At 33.1% G+C, this 21,487-nt stretch overlaps 1 protein-coding gene across 2 annotated transcripts in view; it reads right to left on the minus strand.

Annotated features, from left to right (window-relative positions):
- LOC132697477 (growth factor receptor-bound protein 10-like) overlaps positions 1-21,487 on the minus strand; it is a 136,308-nt gene that overhangs the window by 37,120 nt on the left and 77,701 nt on the right. For both annotated transcript variants that reach the window (XM_060663043.1, XM_060663042.1), the window contains 2 exons: positions 14,454-14,720; positions 6,196-6,279 (listed from right to left, as the gene is read on the minus strand). In XM_060663043.1, the coding sequence (XP_060519026.1) occupies positions 6,196-6,279; positions 14,454-14,720 (351 nt within the window). The remainder of the gene's footprint in view (positions 1-6,195; positions 6,280-14,453; positions 14,721-21,487) is intronic.

The raw sequence follows: 21,487 nt of genomic DNA on the forward strand, positions 1-21,487 counted from the left end.
GAAACACGTACAAAAGCAATATTTATAACAAAAGGAACAAAAATGAGCTGGGAAGCAATTAAATTGTTCAAGCATAATATCACAGAGAGATTTTTATTCAATTGAATTAAAAAGTTTAATTATTAAATTTTGTAATTTTTGGGAGAGAACTAACGAGTGCAATGCTTCCAAATATAAGGCTCATTTTTTTTAATACTAATCGTCAGGTATAAGAAGGAGCAATTAGACTGAGGTACGGAAATCTATTTTTCACTAAGCAGTAGTTTCGTTAGTTGCCTTTCAAATCTTTGTATGTTTAGTTTTTTTGGTGTTAGGGGAAGTTCATTGTACGAGCTATACACATTGTTGGAGAAGCTTCTAAACAATGGGGTAGAGTGTTGTGGTGGGGTTATCTGACCTCGAAAACTCAAATTTTGATACGATTCGATAAATATGCAGGTATTCCCGACACAATGACCTTATGAAAAAAGACAAGGAAGTGGAGTCTTCTTCGTTGCTCCATATCAATCCAATCCCACTGCATCCCTTAATTTAGGCATGATGCCATAAACGAATCTCAAATAGGATTTTTGAACTTTCTGGATTCTGTTTTTATCGTTCTGATCCAAACATGGACCATAAACTACATCTGCAAAATTAAAATGGCTTAAAACAAGACAGTCAGTTAATTAGAGTTTTTGTTGTATTGTCAACAAATGACGATGTGGGTACCAAAGTTTCAGAGACATATATTCTTTCTTTAGATTGTAGTTGACGTGTTCTCTAAATCTTAGGTGAGTATGCAGCATGAGTCTACGGTCTCTCTAGCATAGTCAGAAACTGACAGAGAGTCTCCCGCGATTGAGAGATTCATTGTACTATTGAGAGTGTGCCTGCCCCTACCGAAAAAAAGAACAGTGGATTAGGTGGGATTAATCTTTAAACTATATTTTTCTGAGAATGACACCAGTTCCTGCAGATCGCCATCAATTATATTTTTAGCCCTTTTCCACTCGTTAAATTAAAAAGAATACGAAATCTGGCTGTAATCCGTGTATTGATTGCCCCTTGAAGAATTCCATTTATAATTTGTTTCCGCGGAGACTGACTCTGCGCAATTGACCCTGTGGAAAATCCTATGTAATTCAAAATTGTAAGAAAAAGTTGGAGATTTCGAATAGTCCAGTAAAATCAGTGCGGTGTTCTTCCCAGAATCAGTTGATTGAGATATATACTGAGTCTGCATCAATAGCAAGGGATTTCATGCTATAGAGGTGTCTTTTGGTCTCCTCAATTGTAATTGTTTTACATGGAAAAGGCTCTTGGAAAGTGGTTTTCCTGTTATGCGTATAATAATTCAAAATCTCTGAGTCAGCTACACCAGAGTATTTTAAAAAAGGAGTTATCTAGTTTCTCTGGAGGGGCGCTGCTTTGTTTTGAACTCTGAAGAATTTCTACATGTTTTAGCCCGTTCCATAGAAGTTTGGGATCACCGCTACGTGACCAAAATTCTATGTGATGTTTCTTCTCATGCTGTATTGCGATATTTGTTGAGTTCCGCAGTTGTTTGTAATATAACCAATGATTCTTAGTACCCGAGACCTTAAACCTATTGTAATCCTTCTCCTTTAGTCTCACCATACGATCATATTAAATTAAGTACATATAATAGTGTTTCAAAACATTATTCGGGCAAATTATATTATAATTAAGCAAGTTGAGGTTGAGGTTAACGGCGGTACAATAAATTTCCGACCGCGAATATCGTGTTGCATAGTCACTGCATCAATAAGCTTTTAATTCAATTATTGAACTGGTTTTTTTTCGTTCTCGTAGATAAATTTACGCCGACGAGAACTGAAAGCAACACCATCTATCAGGCGGGCTGTCGACGCTGCAAGAACCCGCGCTTGATTGATAGTTTTGTCCGCTCTGAATTTTAATAACGAATGTTCCCGAGAAAAAAGATTTTTTTTTTCGTTTTCTAGGGGATCGAAGGTGTGTTAAACCAATAAAACTGTGATTAATATTGATGAAGGTTGGGGCCCATATTAGATCACAACAGTTCCTCTGACATATTTCGTTTAGGTTTTCCCCTGAGACGATGGTGTGAGTAATGTCGCGTTTTATGGATCGTTTCATAAATTAGCCACGTTGTATACGATTTATATCATGCAGGTTGGATAGACCGGGCCCGAATGGTTTTTTTTTTGGAAAAAATAATGGTTTACATCTCATCATTTCGTCGAACCATCGCCATGACTTATAATAATAATAATAATAATAATAATAATAATAATCTTTATTTTTGAAATCTACAAATACAATGCTTGTATAGGAAATTGTCAAAAAAAATTAAATAAAATAAAATGACGCATAATCCAAGACTACAAACAGTATATAAAAGGAAGGAAAAAGACTAACTAAAGTGCTCTTCTACTGAGTACAAACATTATTTAATAATCATTTTTAATAACATCCAATCCAAGAAACTTGACTTTGACTATGATGGAAGTTTATAAAAGATCATTAAACTGAGTTCACCTCATAGTCATAATAATAATAATAATAATATTAGAAGATAATAATAATAATTTTTATTTTTCAAATCGAGAAATACAATGCTTATAAGGAAATTGTCAAAAAAAAAGAAAATAAAATAAAATTACGCGTAATCTAATACTATAAACAAGGAAGGAAAATAACTAAAGTGCTCTTTTACTGAGTACAAAGGTTATTTAATAACAAGATATTCATTTATCATTTTTTTAAATGCACATAAATTATCACACATACCACAGAAAAGCAATGAGTTTTAAAATTCATATTTTTATATATGAATGTTCCAAGAAACTTTGACTATGATGGAAGCTTATCAAGTTGTTTTTAGTTAATCAAGGTATAAGTTATTATCGTTAAACTGAATTCACCTCACTCAAAACTCGTGAGTGAAATACCGTTTACCGCACTGTTTATATAGGAAATTTTCAAAAAAGACTACAAACAGTAATCTATACACAAGGAAGGAAAAAGAGTAACTATAGTGCTCATCTACTGAGCATTATTTAATAACAAGATATTCCTTAATCATTCTTTTAAATGTATATAAATTACCACACATACCACAGAAGAGCACAGAGTTTTAAAATTCATGCTTTTATCTATGAGTATTTCAAGAAACTTTACATCATGTACCGATCGCATGCCTTTTGACACTTAAAAAATATGTTTTTAGTGGATTAAGGTATAAGAGTTCACCTCAAGCAAAACCACGAAACATTTGTCTTCTAAGCAAAAATCACACCTACTCCTCATAGATATCGTGAAGTCATCAGCAACCTTTTTAAACGCTGTTTTTTCGAAGTCGTTCGAGCCACGCAAACTCTCTAAACTGTCAATATACAAGAGGAAAAGTACTGGTCCTAATACAGAGCCCTGAGGGACTCCCGTTATTATCATGTTTTATACCATTAGGCTAACATGTTGTTTCCTATAAGATAAAAAGGACTCATGAAATTTTAATGGAGGACCCTTTATACCATTTTCGTGATCTACACAATCGAATGCCCCGCTGAGGTCACAGAAGACCCAAACAGGGCACTCATAGGATTTTATGGAGGATCTCCCAATTCGAAAACCGAACTTTAATCGGATAGTATTGTACTGTTTTCAATATAACATAAAAGTCGTTGCAAATATGCGTACTCAAACAACTTCCAGAAAACCATGCGGACTGTACCTGGTCTGTAATTATTGAACATTTGTTTTGTTGCCTTTTTTACGTAATGGAATAATCTTTCCTTTTCACAAAAGGATAGATTTACTAGATGGGTAAATGGCTTTGTAATGAATAGTAAGACGCGCTTGATCAAAAAATTCGGGATATCATCACATTGTTCTATAAGTAGAGGTTTAAACGATGGAATTATGACAGCTGATAATATTATATCAAAGGGGACCCGTTAGTGATACCCTGTAGAAAACATAAATAAAGTCTTAATTAAGATGCCTAAGTACCAAAATCGAAAATCTGACTATGAGGAACTTTCAAAAATAGAATGGAATGAAAAAAGTGAATTTACACACTTACACCCTTAAACACTTACTAAAAAAATGTCTAGCTAGGTAATATTTGTGTCTTTTTTTAAAAGTATATTTCTATTAGGAAAAAATAATAAAAATATGACAGTGGTATAAGAAAAGAATAAATAAAGTCAAATTTCCTATCTAACCATAAATAAATGTTGCTCAGATGTTTTGGGATAAGTCTAAGTGTTTCTTTTGTGTAATAAAACACTATATACAAACTGGTTATCGGTTCAAAAATGCATCGAATATCCGCATGCCCAAAGGTTAATCGATCGTTAAAGCTTGTAGCTCTTGAACACGTAAATGTTTAAATTGATTTCCAAGTATTGTATCGAGTTAGGCAGCCGCCATCGGGCGGTTATTGTGTAAAACTCAAATACTTCATCTTCATCTTGCCGACATAAGCTCAATGAATTTTCTGTTGGGAAAATGAGGTGAACTGGCGCTATTGTCAAAACTTTATTATTACTAACCCGTCACGAAATAACTATTTTTTAATTTATCCTGCATAATATAAAACTAACCAAAATATATTTTTTAAATTTGTCATAGTATGCCCAAAATTTCACTTCGTTACAGTTATATCAATAAATAAAGGAGCAGTAATTGTCTGCAAAATAACTTGAACTAAACTGAAATAACTATATTGAAAATCAGATATCTTAACAGAATCACACCCTGGATAAGTAATTAAAACTAAGATTTGTTAATTAAAAAAACAATATTTTTTGAATTAATTTTAATGTATTGTCAATGACTTTACCGGAAATAATAAACTAACTAAAAAGTTGTCAAAAATGTCTAATTATGAAAAAAAAAGTTTAATTTTGTTGATTTATTTTATTACCAATAGGATAACACACTCCTTCAATACAGTAAATATTTCAAAACATTTTGAAAGATTAAAGAAAAAGAGTTTGAATTTAGCGAACCAAGCTCCTGGATATTATACGTAGTAACGCGGGAAAATAAAATCTTCTAGGGGATTTAAACCCCTACCGAATCGCACAGGAGACTTTCCCTTTAGCCAGCCTAGTATCCAGGGATACATGTATTGGGAGAGTAAAACAAATCCGCAAAATTCGGACTCTTGGTCGAGAGCGAGTGCGTGTCCTTGGCAGCGCTGATCCGGAGGGTTCGGTGAATTATTAAGATTCGACCCTACAATTCCAGAACCCCAAACACATTCCAAAACGTTCTTTAAAATGTAGAAGTTTTAATTAATATAGGCTAAAACTTTCAACCTGGCCTAAAACGAACTTTTACATTTTACACGTTGTAATTTTTGCATTTTTGGATTCCGCTTATAGGGCCATTGTTTTGTATTATTTAAATTTTGTTTCATTAAAAAAAATATATTATACATCCACTGTCACAAATATATGTTTTATAGGGTCATTTGGAAATTTTCTAAATGAAAGTCCTCATCTTTTCAAGCCATCACAACCGTCCTATTTTAGGTTATTTTTTTAAATTACTTTAATTAGTAGTTGATGTAGTCCTGTTTTTGGTAATCCCTTCTCTCATGTGATTCATAATTAGCAAATACTCTTTTGATTTCCAACTGTGCTGAGGAATGCATAAAACACAAAATCAAGCAATGTATTAATATAATTATTATGGAGAAACTTTAACAGTGTATTAAGCAAAAAAAAAGTAAAAAAGTTCTTATGAACCGATGTCCTAAAATGCTTCATTTCGGAGATGTAGGGTGTGAAAAAAATAGTTTGTCCTATTTTTCTTTCAAACATCTAATAATTTATTATTAAGTTATAATTAGAATTTTTGGAATTGTTATGTAAGAGCAAGCAAATTTAAATAACGCATATTATCTTAATTTAGTTTGCACGAATTGCAATAAATATATTTTATTATTTAAATTAATTAAAACGACCTCCCTCACAAACGCGAATGCTTAGTTTAAAATTAATTTATAGTTAAAATGTCAACTAGTCAATTCGGTAAGACTGTAATGCGCACGTTTTTTATTAAATCCACATTTAATTATCGAAAGAGTGGTTTTCTATTAATTATTTTCATAGGCGCGGAGATAGGCCTGATAGGCTGACTAAAACCTAATTTTATTTGCAAGTTTTTAAACTAAATACTAAAACAAATTAAACTTACCTCAGGAGAACGCTCGGGAGATGCATTGCCCTCTTTTGATTTGCGCTTGAAGGTTTCGTAATTTTCTTTAAGTATTTTTCCGTACTGAAACAAAAAAAACTCTGAAATACAAAGACGAAATGCGCCAGCTTCATAAAACTTTCTTCTGTCACAGTAACATTAAAAACCATTAGCCCTGTTTCCTTATTTGCAGGATTCATTTGAAAAATGTTTGAGTTTTAGCTGATCGATCGATTTAATCGTAAAGGACAGATTAACATTTCCTGGAGTAGCGTTTACTACAAAATTTATCACACTGACCCTATGCCCATGCTGGAATCAGCTTAAGTCCATTTCCATTTTGTTAACTAACCAACGAGAAATAAAACAAAAACGGATATTCTTAAATAAAGAAAAAAACAGCAATGGCAAAAAAGCAATTTTAATGTTTATTTAAGCTTTCACGCATAAAACCCTTGCATGTTGCGTTACTGCTATCTTAACAAATATGTAATTATTTTAATTTCGCAGGAAAAAAAAACAACGCGAATGACTTTCACTGACCATAAAAACCGTAATTTACGTATAATTTTGCAGCGTGCTCTTTTGAATTTTGATAAGCAAACGGAAGTGGTTGTTTTTATCTTCCACTTTTTTCCGTTTATACTATTTTTATGTTGGAAAGAAAGCAGATTTATCGGCGTACGGGTTTCTTTAGGGGAGAATGCCGCGGATCAGTAATAAGAAGCGAGAAATTGTATAACGATTCGAAATATGCAGTTTAAGTTGTTTTGGTGTCAATTCTGAAAAGTATCTTCATGATTTATTACATTATCATAAGCATTGTAATGGATAAATCTTTATATTTTATAAAATATATAAAATACCATGAATGGTCAAAACTATGCGAATGTAACTCAATCGATAGTAAATTTGATTTAATTTAGAAATTTGAGGTATTGTAACGCCCTTACTAATGTTGAAATCGATATCGTCCGGTATTTAATTAAGATTAAGATCGTCACGTTCGACGTCACGAAGTTGCATTTGCTCGTATTTCGTGCAAATGGCTGAACGTCCAATGGGCGACAATAGAACAGAGAATAGTATTGTATTTGAAATTTCAATTTGACGACCTTAAAATGTATACAATGTCTAAAATTCGAAGGTGCTAGCGCAAACGAATGTACAGGATGTCCCAAAATAAGAAACTAAAGTTATGATTTTTCTTATGGACTTCTATATAATTGTATAGTTCCCAAAATTGAATTCGACCGACAATTCCTAACACATTTTGTACAACATTATGTTATTGTTAAAATTACTAATTACCAATTACAGAGTATTTCAAATATTGAGAAGAAATGAAAAAAATAAATAAATCGCACCTCATTATTATTATTTTATTTTCCGACATATTTACAATTTTGTTTTTATTAAGTCCATACTTAAAAATACCCTTGAACGATAAAGTAACAAATGAAGAAGTCAAAATCATTATGAAAAAGAAAACCTCGTTCTTGGGACACATAATTCCAAATGAAAAATATAACATACTACAGTCAACACTAGAATAGAATGTTAAAGCTGAATGGGTAGAAACACCCGACAACGCATGGATCTGAATGAAGACTATAGCAGAACTCCAAAATATAAATTCATTTAATTTCTTCTTCTTCTTCTTCTTCTTCGGAATTTTCCTTTACGAGTTCGCCGTTTATACTCCACAGTTCTCTTACACTCCAGTCCCCTACTCTCAGATCTCTATCAATCATCGCATGTCCAATGTATGTCTCCCAGCTTCTTCTTCTTGGAGGTTCCCATTCCAGTACTCGTTTCGGCCACCTGCATTCTGGCATTCTTTGTACCTGAAAATACCATTATAATGTTAATTTTTCTAATTCCCTTGTTATCCAGCATTCTATTCTCCTTCGTTGCCAAATTTCTGGAGTTTTTATTTTGTCAGTTCTTGTGACTCATAAAGTCTAAGTCCAAGTTCATACAAGGTGATATATTGTATTATGCTTTGGAAGATTCATTTTTATGTTTTCTTTAGTAAGACTATTGTTCCCTATCAGTTTATGAAGTGCTCTTTTGTACCATGTACCATCTTGGTGTATTGTCGATCCTAGATACTTGAAAGTTTGGCAGCTATTAATACTTTCGCCCTCTAAACTCAAATCTAGTTCTGCAGGTTGTTGTCCTTGTTTTAGTCCTATTGGTTTCGTTAATTCATTGTCTACTTTTATTTGCGCTTATATAATCTTTTCGTTATATTCATCCATTTTTCTCCAACGTTCATTCCTTTCCTAACTTCCCATAATTGTTTCCAGGGAACACCATCATACGCTTTTCTAAGTCAATGAATAAATATATTGTCCAGGCATAATCTACTTTTCTGGAATCCTGATTGTTCTTCGCTTAAATCATCCATATACCGTTCTATTTTTTCTTTTATTATTGTCGTGAAAAGTCTTTCGATTGAGGGGATGACTCTGTTTGACTTCTTATTTCCCTTTTTATTCCCTATTTATTCGACGTTATAAGTTCACACATGAGGTCGCTAACATCCAGTGAAAGGACAGCTATCTCAAATAGTACATACGGTGGTTCGGGTAATACAACGACTGTAAATCCAGTGGTCTAGTGAAATTTGAAACAAAAAGCCTAATCAAATTTTGACGAAAACGTGTATCATGAACTATGTTCTATGGCTCTTGAACGTCAAGTTCGCCAACATCGCAGGGTTCTAATTTTACGGATTGTCGAGATGCCTCGCATTTGCGACCCAAATTTTATTTCATAGAAATGAAATCTAAATTATTAACATTTTTATTTCCGCGAGGAGTTCGACGTCCCAATAAAACTGATCTTCTCAAAAACGACGGCTAACTTCGCGTCGACACATACACAACCCCCGCGTTCTGCTTTTATTACACCCGTTTGAGGGTCTGTTCGGCTGTGTGTGGGTGTCGATCTTTGAACCTTATAGCGATCTCGCAGTGGACGTGTGTATAATTACCTATAGTGCGCCAGCTTATGGTTCATGATAACCAGGATATCAAAAATATTGTTTATTCCCTAAGCTGCTAAGGGCATTATCGTGGTCTTAAGCAGTAGGAACAATATATAAAAGGATTTTTAGGTCATAATTAAAGCAGGACTATATAAGCTTTGGAATGGTTTTTATTTATATTTATTATATATTATTTCTACTTCACAGAAACATGTTTTATTTTTAAAAAATTTCAAGATTATATGATAAATTGCCGAAATGCAATACAAAATACAAAAAATTAACATAAAGAGTTCATCTTTAATTTATGACACAATGAAAATGAAAATATAATCACTAAGGCACTAAGAAAAAAAATTCAAAACAAGTTTTTCTTAAAGTCCACAAAATTGAAATATAACAGTTTTGTGATGGGCATCACAACAAAATTTTCAATATTTAACACTTATGTCTTCACGACAGAAATGAGTTAAAAAATATATATTCTCCATATTGATAATAATAATAAAACTTTTACAAAAATAAATGTACAAATGAAATAATATCGACAACAACCATTAATCCAATGAACGGCTAAATTAGCAGTAAACAGAAAATATACAGGGTGCATCGAAAACTAGGTATCGTACCAAGTTCTTTTTTTAAATGGAACACCATTTTCTTAAATCCATTTACGAATTCTGTGTCAAATTTCCGACATAATTCATGTATCATACCCTATACCTATATCTTGCTTTTTATGAGCAAAAGAATAAAACAAAATTTAAACGAAAAGGTAAGTAACTAGTGCCAATAAGTTTCTTAAATTGTCATATTACACATTTCTGTCGGTAAAGAAAGTGAACATGGCGCATCTAAACGAAACCTATAGAATTAAAATTTTAATTTTTATTGAATATCGAGATCAAACGAGAACTCATGAAGTGTATAATTTGTTTAACGGAAAATATTCAAAAAGACGTATTACAAGATCAACCGTGAGTAAAATTGAGAGAAAGTTTATAAATACAGAGCATGTAAAAGATCGTATCCGGCCAAGTCTTCGAAGAACTAATGAGAACACAAGATTCAACATTTTATGAGAAGTGGAGGATAACAGCCTTGGCTATATTAAAAGAAGAAAATTACTTTACTACATGTGCTGAGCCGCATTTTTAAATGAATTTGTTCCATTTGTATACTTTGGTCGTTCACTGTATAATCAACCGAAGTATTATTTAAACAAATATTGTTGTAGTCTTACTAACATTTCCTTGACAGCTTTCTTAAAGTTTCTGATTTCACTGAATTTGGTGGATAGTTATATATCTTAATGCAGTCTTAATGAGGTTCTTTGTCAGTTGATTAAGTCGTGAATGTATGTTCGAGTGTTATAATTATATATTTCCGGTGACCTCATTTCATTTTTTGAATATAAATATAACATTCGTAAATACCGATTGCGTACACAGTCAGTACTTGCCATTGCTTAAAGCTGCCTCTACAAAAATCCTGTTTTTTTTTAAATTGATCTTATAGTCCCCTTTTGTACAATGACAACTCTTTATGTCACAAGCACTACCCCAAAATATGCTATGTCGAACTACGGATTCACAATAGATGAGCATAATACCCTACCCAATTTTTTAAAATTTCCGATTTCAATGCTTTGGTTTCATCTTGAAAAGGTAAGATTTTTTAAAGTTTATTTATAAGGTAAGCCATGAGTAAACTAAAAAATAATTAACAAAAAAACATACTTGTGAGAAATGTTTTAATGCAACGTCATAGAAGTTCAGTTGGTCCTCTAACAAAAGTGTTATTTCGATTAAAAAAAACCTCTTTTTCTTGCAATATAGACCCTGGCTGGGGTCCATTATGGGCTAGGAAAATAATAAAATAAAAAATAGAACTTGGAAAATTGTTGGAAAATGTGACAATTTGAAATGAAGTTTTTCAAATAAACTTCTGCAGGCTATGGAACTTTAAGTACATATCTTCTGGATTTATTCTGTGTCGGGTGTTGACTCTGTCTCGCTGACGTTTCGTCATACATTCTGCTGCTTTCCTCAGAGAGTCAGTTTTAGACAGCGCTCTGAAGAAGCCAGTAGCATATTTTGCGAAACGCCGGCAGAAATCCAGAAAATATGTACCTAGAATTTTGAGTTCAATTTTGCCAAAACCATATAAACTTACATAAACATTTAAAATCTCACATGTCGCAAGGCGGTAACCAAACAACCTTTGAATGGTTTAATAATAAGTCAAAATTTTAATTTATTTCAAATATCGACTTCAATTGTGAAAATTAAAGGATTTCTAGGGTGAGAAACGTTATTGTGTGTTGGGGTGATTAAATCTAATATTAATCATTGATCTTGTTTTCGTTCTAGAGGACTGTGCCGTCTGATACTAAGAAGTTAATTAAACGACGAACCAAACTAATGAATAAATAAATAAGACACACTCCTACGTGGTAACAGTCCAAAATGAATAGAGGGAGGTATTGGTGGCAGACGGCGGCAGGTGGTGTGCATCCGCCAGCGGTTGAGCACTGGCGGGTTGTTTTAAGTAGGTGCGCCAAAGAGTGGTAAGCCGCATTAGAATTAAAAATGAATTTTGAAAGGGCTAGAAGAATTCCGCACACAATTCGAAAGGAAATCGAAGGAATTATAAATTATACAAGGAATTAGTATATACAATTTTTTGTATGCGTCGCAGTTCTAAAACAATTACGCCAAAGTTGATATTATACATTTTTGTTTTACAGTTTCATATTCGTACCCCACCCCAAAATGAACTAGCGCAGCTACGCCCAAACATTATTTTAGCGAGGAATAAAACTCTTTTGAATAATTTATCAATAGATATAACATTATAGAACCCTGATTAGATTGAAAGAAAACATGCATAATGCAACGCTGAAGTCTATCGAAAATGAGGTCACGTTAAGGTGGTATGAATTATTCTTATGTAGTAGCTCTTAAATTAATTTTCTTTTCGCGACGGTGCTATACTACCTGCTAGAAATATTATATGATGGTTATCGAAAGATTTCAATGGTTTCGAAACGGATAAAAATATTAAAATTCTTGACGGAAGACGTGAATATAAAAAAAAAGAACAATTCCCACGGAAACATTCAGAGCGCATTTTGTGAAATTTCTGGTTTTCGTACATTGAATAAGATAGAATATTCCAAAACCAATATCTAAAGTGCTTTAAATATGGATATTGGCCCATAGTATGAAGTCAAACTAGTTTCAACCTTACAGGGTAAAAAAATATACTTATAAATTCTAAAACATGAGTATACCAATTTTCTAAAAATTAAGTTTCTTCAATTCAGCACTAACGTATAACACCCAATTTAGAGAAAAAAAAATTCTTTTGATTTATCGTACCGACTGTTGCAGTTTGTATTTGTCAATAGAAACACCGACTCCCGGTCTAAAGCTTTCCTTTGCGTATATAAAAGGAACCCGCTTTCGCGAAACAAATCAAAGCGGACACAGAGCAATAACCAACATTATCTTGATGACTCCATTCGTATTTACCAAACAAGGTTTTTCATTGATTCAGTTGCCGAAATTCCTCTTCAGGTATTCAAATTAATTTTTTTTATGCAGTTCGTATGTTTCAAGATCAACATTGTTCAAAAATTGAAGATGAAACTTTATTTGAGAATGATGATAATTTTCCATATGAGACAGTACGCGTTGGATATTTGGTTTTAAATTTCATTTCTTTGATTAATTTCGTTGTTAATTATAGGACAACTATAAATATTGTAGAATGAAAACGGAGGATTAATCTGAGGACTGAATTACGTTATATTTTCGTTCTTACTGTTTTGGTTAATTTTTTAATATCAATGTTATTTAATAATTGAAACTCTAATGACACTTAAACGGATGGTAGAACAGTTTAATTTCTCAACAGGCTACAGTAATACTTTTTATAAAACTTCTGGATTCCACACTAACGTTTCGCCAATCATCCTGTTGCCCTCTTCAGAGCTTACCTGAAACTGGCTCCGAATTTACTTTGTTGCTGCTTTTAGATGGTTTGAGGGGGGGCGGAGCCAAATGAGGGGCATAAACATCGCCTCGCATGTCTGATTCCCATATTGGTGACAGGTAAAGACCCGAGTCGCGGTTAAGATTGTTGGGTTGCTTATAGATTTCTATAAACTCTATATTAGGGTGTATAGAGTTTAAATCTACTAGGGATTCCTGGCCATGAGGCCAAATAACAAAAGTATCATTGATTGATACTTTTTTGTTAACTGCGATGCCACATTATTGTTGTTTTTGATTATTTCCTTCTTATTACCACAAGATTTTTTTTTCGCTATCCCCGATACCCTATAAATATACAAAATACAAATCGCAGTTTTCTCGTGAATAATAGAAACCTCGCCACATGAGATGGTACCCCCTGATTACAGATCGCTTTTTTGACTACCATTCGAATGCTCTTCCCATAACTAATTGCAGGTTATAAGATATTACTTGCAAATAGAAATTTTCAAGTTACCTTTTCATTTAGCTCCAAGAAATTACTGTTTTATTCAATTCACCTGATAATTAATTTTCCATTATTTTAAAATGTTTTAAAAGGGCGCAACATTCTATCCAAAATAATTGACGAACTTACAGCTTTGAACCCAATTAATTAAGAGATATTGTAAAATAATAAGCGATTATTTATAGTATATGTATGTATATGTATATATTAAATAAAACTTGCTTTTTCGCAGCACGGTTAAAATCTATTTTTGGCCATTAACAAACGTTTCAGACAGCGTCATGTAGCAGAAAGTGCATTCCGTCGGTATTAATAAATTTAAAAATTTAACGAGCTAAAACTTTTACGATCGGCAATAAAAATTTCCACCATCGCATAAAAACACAGCGAAAAAGAACACTGGACGCAAATAAATCGTCGAAACCTGCGAGTTAAGTTTGGATGTATTATGTTTGGATTTTTTAATATCCCACAGACGACAGAAAATGACAAACAATTTTTTTAAATTCTAAGTAACAGATTTTTATTCTCAAGAAAAACCTCTCACGGTTAGGATTTCCCTTTATAAAAACTAAATAAGACATTGCTAATAATTAGCCAATTACGACAGGCTTTCCTAGTACCGACCGGTAAATACTTGCTGACGAACTGAGCCTTTGGATAGCAAGTTCGATTGATTGAATATTTTAACGCCATATATCCCAATAGTGGGAGGAAATGGTTGTCTAAGTCCAATCGTCAACAAAATATATACCTTGGCCAGCCTCATAGCGGTGAACCACTGATAGATGACGTTAGTATTGCGACTGACGAAATATTTGGGTTCGTAGGGCATCGAAGACTCTCTGGCCAATTTCAGGGACGCAGGACGTTTCTCAGGGCGCAGCACCAACACATATTTTTCAGGTGCACTCAGCAAAGTATCCCCATGCCAGCCGGTGTAGAAAAGGTAATCGTCCACTGAACCAACTAATTTCAAACGGGAACGTCGTCGATGGCGTTTATTGGTAATTTGACCTATCTGCAAAAAATATGGATAATATTAGAAGACTTTTGGGACACTTCTTATTGAAAGCAAATTATTTCATTTTACCAATATACGGATATGCCAACAATGGTGGATTGGTTGCTTTTTATTACAACTACAATAACTAGATCCTGTTAAGAAGGTTCATTATATGATTTTGGACCCAGTATTTAAAAACAATCGATAAAAATTGAACTAATTAAAAATTTTAAAATGCGAAAGCAGTGTGATCAAAGCAATACCCAATTAATAAAAAACCTACTTAAAAGCGCTGAGAATGTCCCAGCATAATGGAAAAATTTACTTGGGAAAATTCTTGGGAGATTGCAATAGACAGCAGAACCAAAAAATATATATGAAAGGTACTGACATATATGGCCGAAAACCGACCTTCTTACGGTGCCCTTACTATTTAGGACAAATTTCAAACTAAAAAATCATAGCCACCAACCCAACATCACTCTTACAAAAAAGATAATTCTTTGCGTTTAAATCAGTCGGAAAAAAAATGTTCCCCATTTGAAAGTCAAATCCAATGGCATTTGTGCTTTTTATGATAATTTGGGGATTTTCTGGATCCCCGAGATTTAGTCCCTTTTAACGATCTCGGTTTTAATGCTTTATGCACGGCGCTTTGTAATATGGTCATTTCATATTGTTTGAATTTAATGAAAAAAAAATGTACGCATTTTGTTGTTTTACTTAATAATAGTTATCATATTATACATTATTTTAATTTACAATCGTATTACGTTGCAGGATTGATACTATTGTAAAATGAAAAGAATATTATCATTTGAGCAACCCCCATAATGTATTTTATTTATATGTAATATAACATTTTTCAATGCATACATTTAAGCAAAAATTCTAGTCACTATAGAAATTATTATTTTAAAAATAGTAAAAGCAATTAAATGCAAACATATACGGATCTGTAGTTCGTGCTTTGACAATGGAAAGAAACAACTTGTGACGAGCAATTCGGCTTGAAATGAAACGCCCACGCACTTCTTAAGTATTAGGTCTTAATTGTGATTATGATTCGTTATGATATTTTTCACAAATTAATTGATATTAGAAACGCACGTGTTTTCAAAATTAAAACATTACGCTACCAGTCGAGATGACGGTGAATTTTTGCCAACACAAATTTTAAAAGAAAACAATTATTACACCTTATATCGATCGGCCTATATACCAAAAGTATCAAACAACACAACCAATAAAACGAATCAAAAAATATCCAGGCGAAAATTTCTATGTCGTTCTGGTCGGGAATTCTCGACAATGGACCGAATAGTTAACGTTTATATAATGAAGTGCAAAAACGCGAAAAAGCGATTTCCGTTAAACTGTTTTTAATTTTCCAAATGGCCGGTAATTAGGCTTAACCCAGGCCCGTAATAAAATAAATGAAAGAAGACCTGCAGCGCGCACCTAATTCGATAATAAATTTACTCGAAAATTGCCAGTAACAGGGGGTAATAATAGCCTAATAACAAAGAAGAGATGAGCGCCGTCATTTCAGCTTTCGATTGTTTCTTTGTTCCTGTTTTTAAATGAAACTGCCGTGCTAACTCGTTCATACCGCAGGTTAGGCAATTGTTATTTAGTTTTCATGTAGAACGTAGTAGTAATGCATCAACGTAACAGCCAATCGATAATAAATAAACTAACCAATTAAAGAAGCGGTTTGATTACTTCGCGGTGCTTCTTTTTTTTCTTGCCGGTACCATTTGGATCGGATTAGTTGAATCGGCTCGACTTTACTTAATAGATGTTTCCATGCAACCTATATAAAACATCAAGCGCTAAAACAGGTGGGTTTTGAGAGCTTATAGCGATAGTTCGTAGACCAATTAGTAGCGGTAGGTTTATTTTATTGATTGCCTTTGCACAGAAGACAGCCAACTAACCAAAACTAACTGCCACACTGACGCGACAAAATGGTAGTGTTGGCGAAATGATAAACTTCACTTACTGGCAACACAGTAGAACTACTAAGTCAAAAATACATTGCTTCCGTATGAATGGTAACCAAAAACTAATCAATTGTACTCAACTGTTTTTTTTTAAATATATATATATATATATATATATATATATATATATATATATATATATATATATATATATATATATATATATACATATATATATATATATATATATATATATATATATATATATATATATATATATATATATATATATATATATGCGTACAGTTTATTAAGCGACTTAAGCCTTTATCCTGTCATACTCAGATATGATTGAACGTTTCCGTTATTCTCGCCCAATATCTAACAACAGTATTAAAACGTGGAGAGGGGCATTGTCTTCCTACAAATCCCTTCATTTAAAATGCTGTTAGCAACAACAAAATGCGTTTCCAACCAGCCCTGCATAAGGTTATCGCCAAAATCTCTACAGGAAACTATAATTGGTTTTTGTATTTTAAAATTCTAATCTCGTTGCACCTAGATCTGTTCAAATATTTTGATAACGATAAGAACTAGAATATGTAATGAATGAATTGACTGTCAATAATTCAAGTGTTCGTTTTTGCCCAGATACTATACAGAACTAAATACGCTCGTGTTTAATAGAATACTTTATTGTTTTGGTTAGTTTCATTGACAAGTGAATAAACAATGAGATTCAGGATAAAACAAACACCGGTGAAACTTTGTTAGCTGGGTTTAGATCCATTTGAAAGAAATCATTCAAAATGCAAGTTACGAGTTTGAACTGCGAATGTATAAAAGTGCAAGCAAATTATATTTTACATTTCACCCTTTTTGAAGATCTTGGAGTACATCTATAATTCATAAATTCCATGTTTGGCCAGTAGCGCACCCGTCTATAATTATTAAATAGTGGTTCTTCTTTAATACACCTTTTAACCAATACAAAATATAGATTTGATTCAAATAATATACGTATTTTGAAGGCTATATTTTTTTAAATCTCCATTTGTTTGGATATGTAAAACTAGATCATTTATTATTTGAAAACTCAGGACCGAAATAACATACGTATACGGTTCCTTGCGTTGTTCTTAAATTTGGTGTTATAAAAACAAGTACGATCAATAATCACAACTTGAAAACCAATTTAAGTCAAAAGTTAGTTTTGATTAGTTTGAGAGTCAGCCCCAGCGAGTTTCATTCAGTTTGAACAACACGAAGTATTCTGAATTGTTCTGAACTTTAACCTACTATTCTAGTGTTAGGAAAAAAAAAGACGACGGCAAAAAATCAAATTGGATTGAAAATTGTTTGAAAAACGCAACGAGTAGACAAATTATGACAAAGGAGAAACCATTAAATGAGCCTTCTATTATTTTCGATCAATTGTGGCGCAAATGAAGACCATAATAATGAAATAACAAATTATATTGTGTCTACAGTGCATTGTATTCATGAATCCTGCGGATATCATTATTCCAAAATCAATAACGATAACATAACTCCACGATATAAGCTTTTAATAAAATGAGTAGTTAATACTCCTTTTGTAACAGGATTATAATATAAAGAGCCTATAAAAATAACATTACTGGCAGAAAATCTTACGTATTGTTAGCCCAAACAATATAGTCGGTTGTATGAAAAATATAGAAGAAATTATGGTTATATGAAAACGTGCTAATTTTTTTTTCTCTGTAGTGGTACTCCGAGTGTGGAATATTAAATGTTCAATTAATAAAAATACACCAAGTTCTAAGGAATTTTTCCACTGACCTTCAAACGGTAATACTACGTACGCGAAAAATAACATTAGCAACATGGGTAAAGAGTACAATTGTGTTCCACATCCCCGAACAAGCCGCTATGGTAACTAGATTATACCAAACTTGTGGGCAAATACAATAAAAAATAAATAAAATTTATTGTTTTGGTTTCGCGGACCATCTCGATCAGCACAGCTATAACTGCCCTTTGTCAGGACAAAAGCCCAGGGAGGCGAGGAATTTACTTACCCCCAAGGATAGTTACACTTTACAGGCGTGGAAATACGCGCGAAAGTCGAACCGTTCTTCTCATTAAAGGCTCGATAGGCCTGACTTTTCTCGCCTCTCATTAGCAAAATAAAAATTACATTAACCTTTTCCCTTTTGGCCTCGACTTTAATATACGAAATGCCGGTTGCCGACTGCTATCCATCCTCATCTGTTTCGACCGGGCGTTCGGTTCTGTGTGACAAAGGCCGAAAAGGACCGAACGGCTACGAACAGCTGACGATCAGCTGATCGGGCTAGCAAGAGAACGGGAGGTGTGCCAACACCGGTCGAGGATCCCCGCAGCGTTGCCAAATCACCGAAATTGTCGTTAAATGTAATGAAAAATCGAGGTGCAACCAACGGTCAGTACAGGGACGAAGTTCCGCACGTAAAACTGAAGTTTTACATGTCTCTTTTTAAGAAGAAGTCGAATCAGCGGGTTACCATTATAACATTTCTTCATTTTTGTATTTTTGTATCTCTCGCAGAACAGACCTTTTATTTTGAATTTGATGACAATGATTTGTAAATTATTAATTAATATTAATATGTCTTGTTTAATTAGGATAATTTTGGTTAAGATTTTTTTTTTGAAAACTAGTTTTTGCAAATCCTAAATACGATATATGTGATTTGCAAATTATTAATTACCATTTAGTATTGTCCTCATTATATTAAATTTCAAATATTAAATTTAAATTGTTGCAAAAACTAAAATTTATTATTCCAATCGTAATTTTACTAATAGGCCAGGTTTTGTTCTTCAAAGGTCTAGCAAAAATAAAATATAAAATTGTATGAAAACATTGTATGAATATTTAAAATTTCCAAAACACTATTACATATGAATTCAGTATTAAGATTAAAACATAGTTAAGAGATATACACAAAACGTTTTAAGAAGTGCTGAAAACCCATGTCATTACGGAGAAAAAGACTTACCAAATTTAAAATTAAACAAGTAGAAATATCACCTGTAAATGTCAAATGTAAAATATTATTGCCGCTTGTTCAAGGGAGTGCGTTGGGCCTAGCATCTAAGCTTTTCCTTCACATCAATTTGTTTATAACATTCCATGCATTCTATCGTATTCAATAGGGCCCAGACGAGTCAACGTGGCGTTTCATATCACTCAGTCCGTCGATTGTTTCGCGACTATTTTTCCCCCACACCCCGGCCTTCCGCAAAAAACGCGAACCGATGATGATGATTCATCAACGTTGTTGGCATGTAGGTAATGTGCGACGTTGCCAAGCGTCAAAAAGAATCGGATGGCAACAGTTTCGATTTACGTTATTATTTTATATAGCCCTAATTTATTTTAATAGTGGTGAATTACGAATACGTCCCCTGACTGTTCTGAACTAACGTATCAAAAATTAAGTTATCAGTAGGTTTATGAGTCTATAAGATTTTATTGTTGATACATTATCGGTTAGTGTTCACTTTCCACTAAGGAGAAAGCACTCTAAGAATCAGTTTATTTTTTTTTATTTGGTTAATCAAACCTACATGTTTCTTATTGTGTGTTTAGCGAAATAGTTTTTTTTCTACTTTACAGCAAATATAAATGTCCAAATGATAATTTTAAATGTAATTAGCACACGACTAATAATGAATTAATATTATCACTTTCAAAAAGTGTTTTTGCACTCCCGCCTGTATGTCTAATTACACACCGATCTAGCGTGCGGGAAGCGCCATTTTAGCACTTCAGTTTCGTTTCCCACGGATCTGAGCCACTTCGGCCGTTTCCGGGATTTTACGGATGTTTTCGGAGATATTTCCCGCGCCCTGAATTGTGTCAATTCTGACGGTCATGTCAGTGAATGAATATAGTATGCAACACTCGTTTATTAAATACTCGCTCCGCTCGTGTTAAATAAACTCGTGAGTCAAATGCCGTTTATCGCACTTGTTGCATAATATACTATGGTTGTTTCATATCCTCATTAATAATTATCTACTGACGAATGTAGTTTGCAGCGCCAACTAACCAAAAATTATCCTTTAACAACATAGCAGGAAAAAACAAAACCGCAATATAAACAACACCAGCTGAAATAAATCGAGACTCGACCACGATCTTTGATTATGTTGACAGAAAGAACTCCCTTTTTATAGCAAAGTTTGATCCATTTACAACCCACGGTGAAATTGAAGTGCGGGGCAGATCATTATCAAGTTACGTCAAATGGAAGGCAAATAACAATCCCCATATATGTGACATGACAGGTCTGCAATTAGCGAGAGGTTTAAATGATCATAGTAGTTTAATTCAGGCGATATAGGCTTGCGTGATCACTTCGTTTCAATTAAAGGATTTGGGCGCTTCGTGTCACAATGAATATCTAGGGGACGACATCCACCTATTAAGGCGTCGACATGTAACGTGCAAATTATAACTGCGGCCGATGCAATCAGAAATAGTTTCAAACGTATGCGCAGAAAACTATTAATATACAGGGTGTTTTCCAATTGAATGTCAATAATTAAGGGGATATTTTTGGGTCCATTTAAAAAGAAAAACTTCATATGAACGAACATATGTCCTAAACGTCTTAGCTTTTGAGATACAGAGTGGTAAAGTTTATAAAAAAAAATTCTTTTAATATCTGTAATATTTTAATGAAATTTGGCACACATGTACTTTGTATCAAGAGACATTATTTAGTGTACCTATCACATTTTTTAAAAATACACCAGTGGCGGGGGTACGGCATTTCGCCTGTCCATTTTGGCAGACATTGG

This window comes from Cylas formicarius, unplaced genomic scaffold (genome assembly GCF_029955315.1).
Source record: "Cylas formicarius isolate icCylForm1 unplaced genomic scaffold, icCylForm1.1 PGA_scaffold_1__22_contigs__length_36826433, whole genome shotgun sequence".
Taxonomy (NCBI): Eukaryota; Metazoa; Arthropoda; class Insecta; order Coleoptera; family Brentidae; genus Cylas; species Cylas formicarius.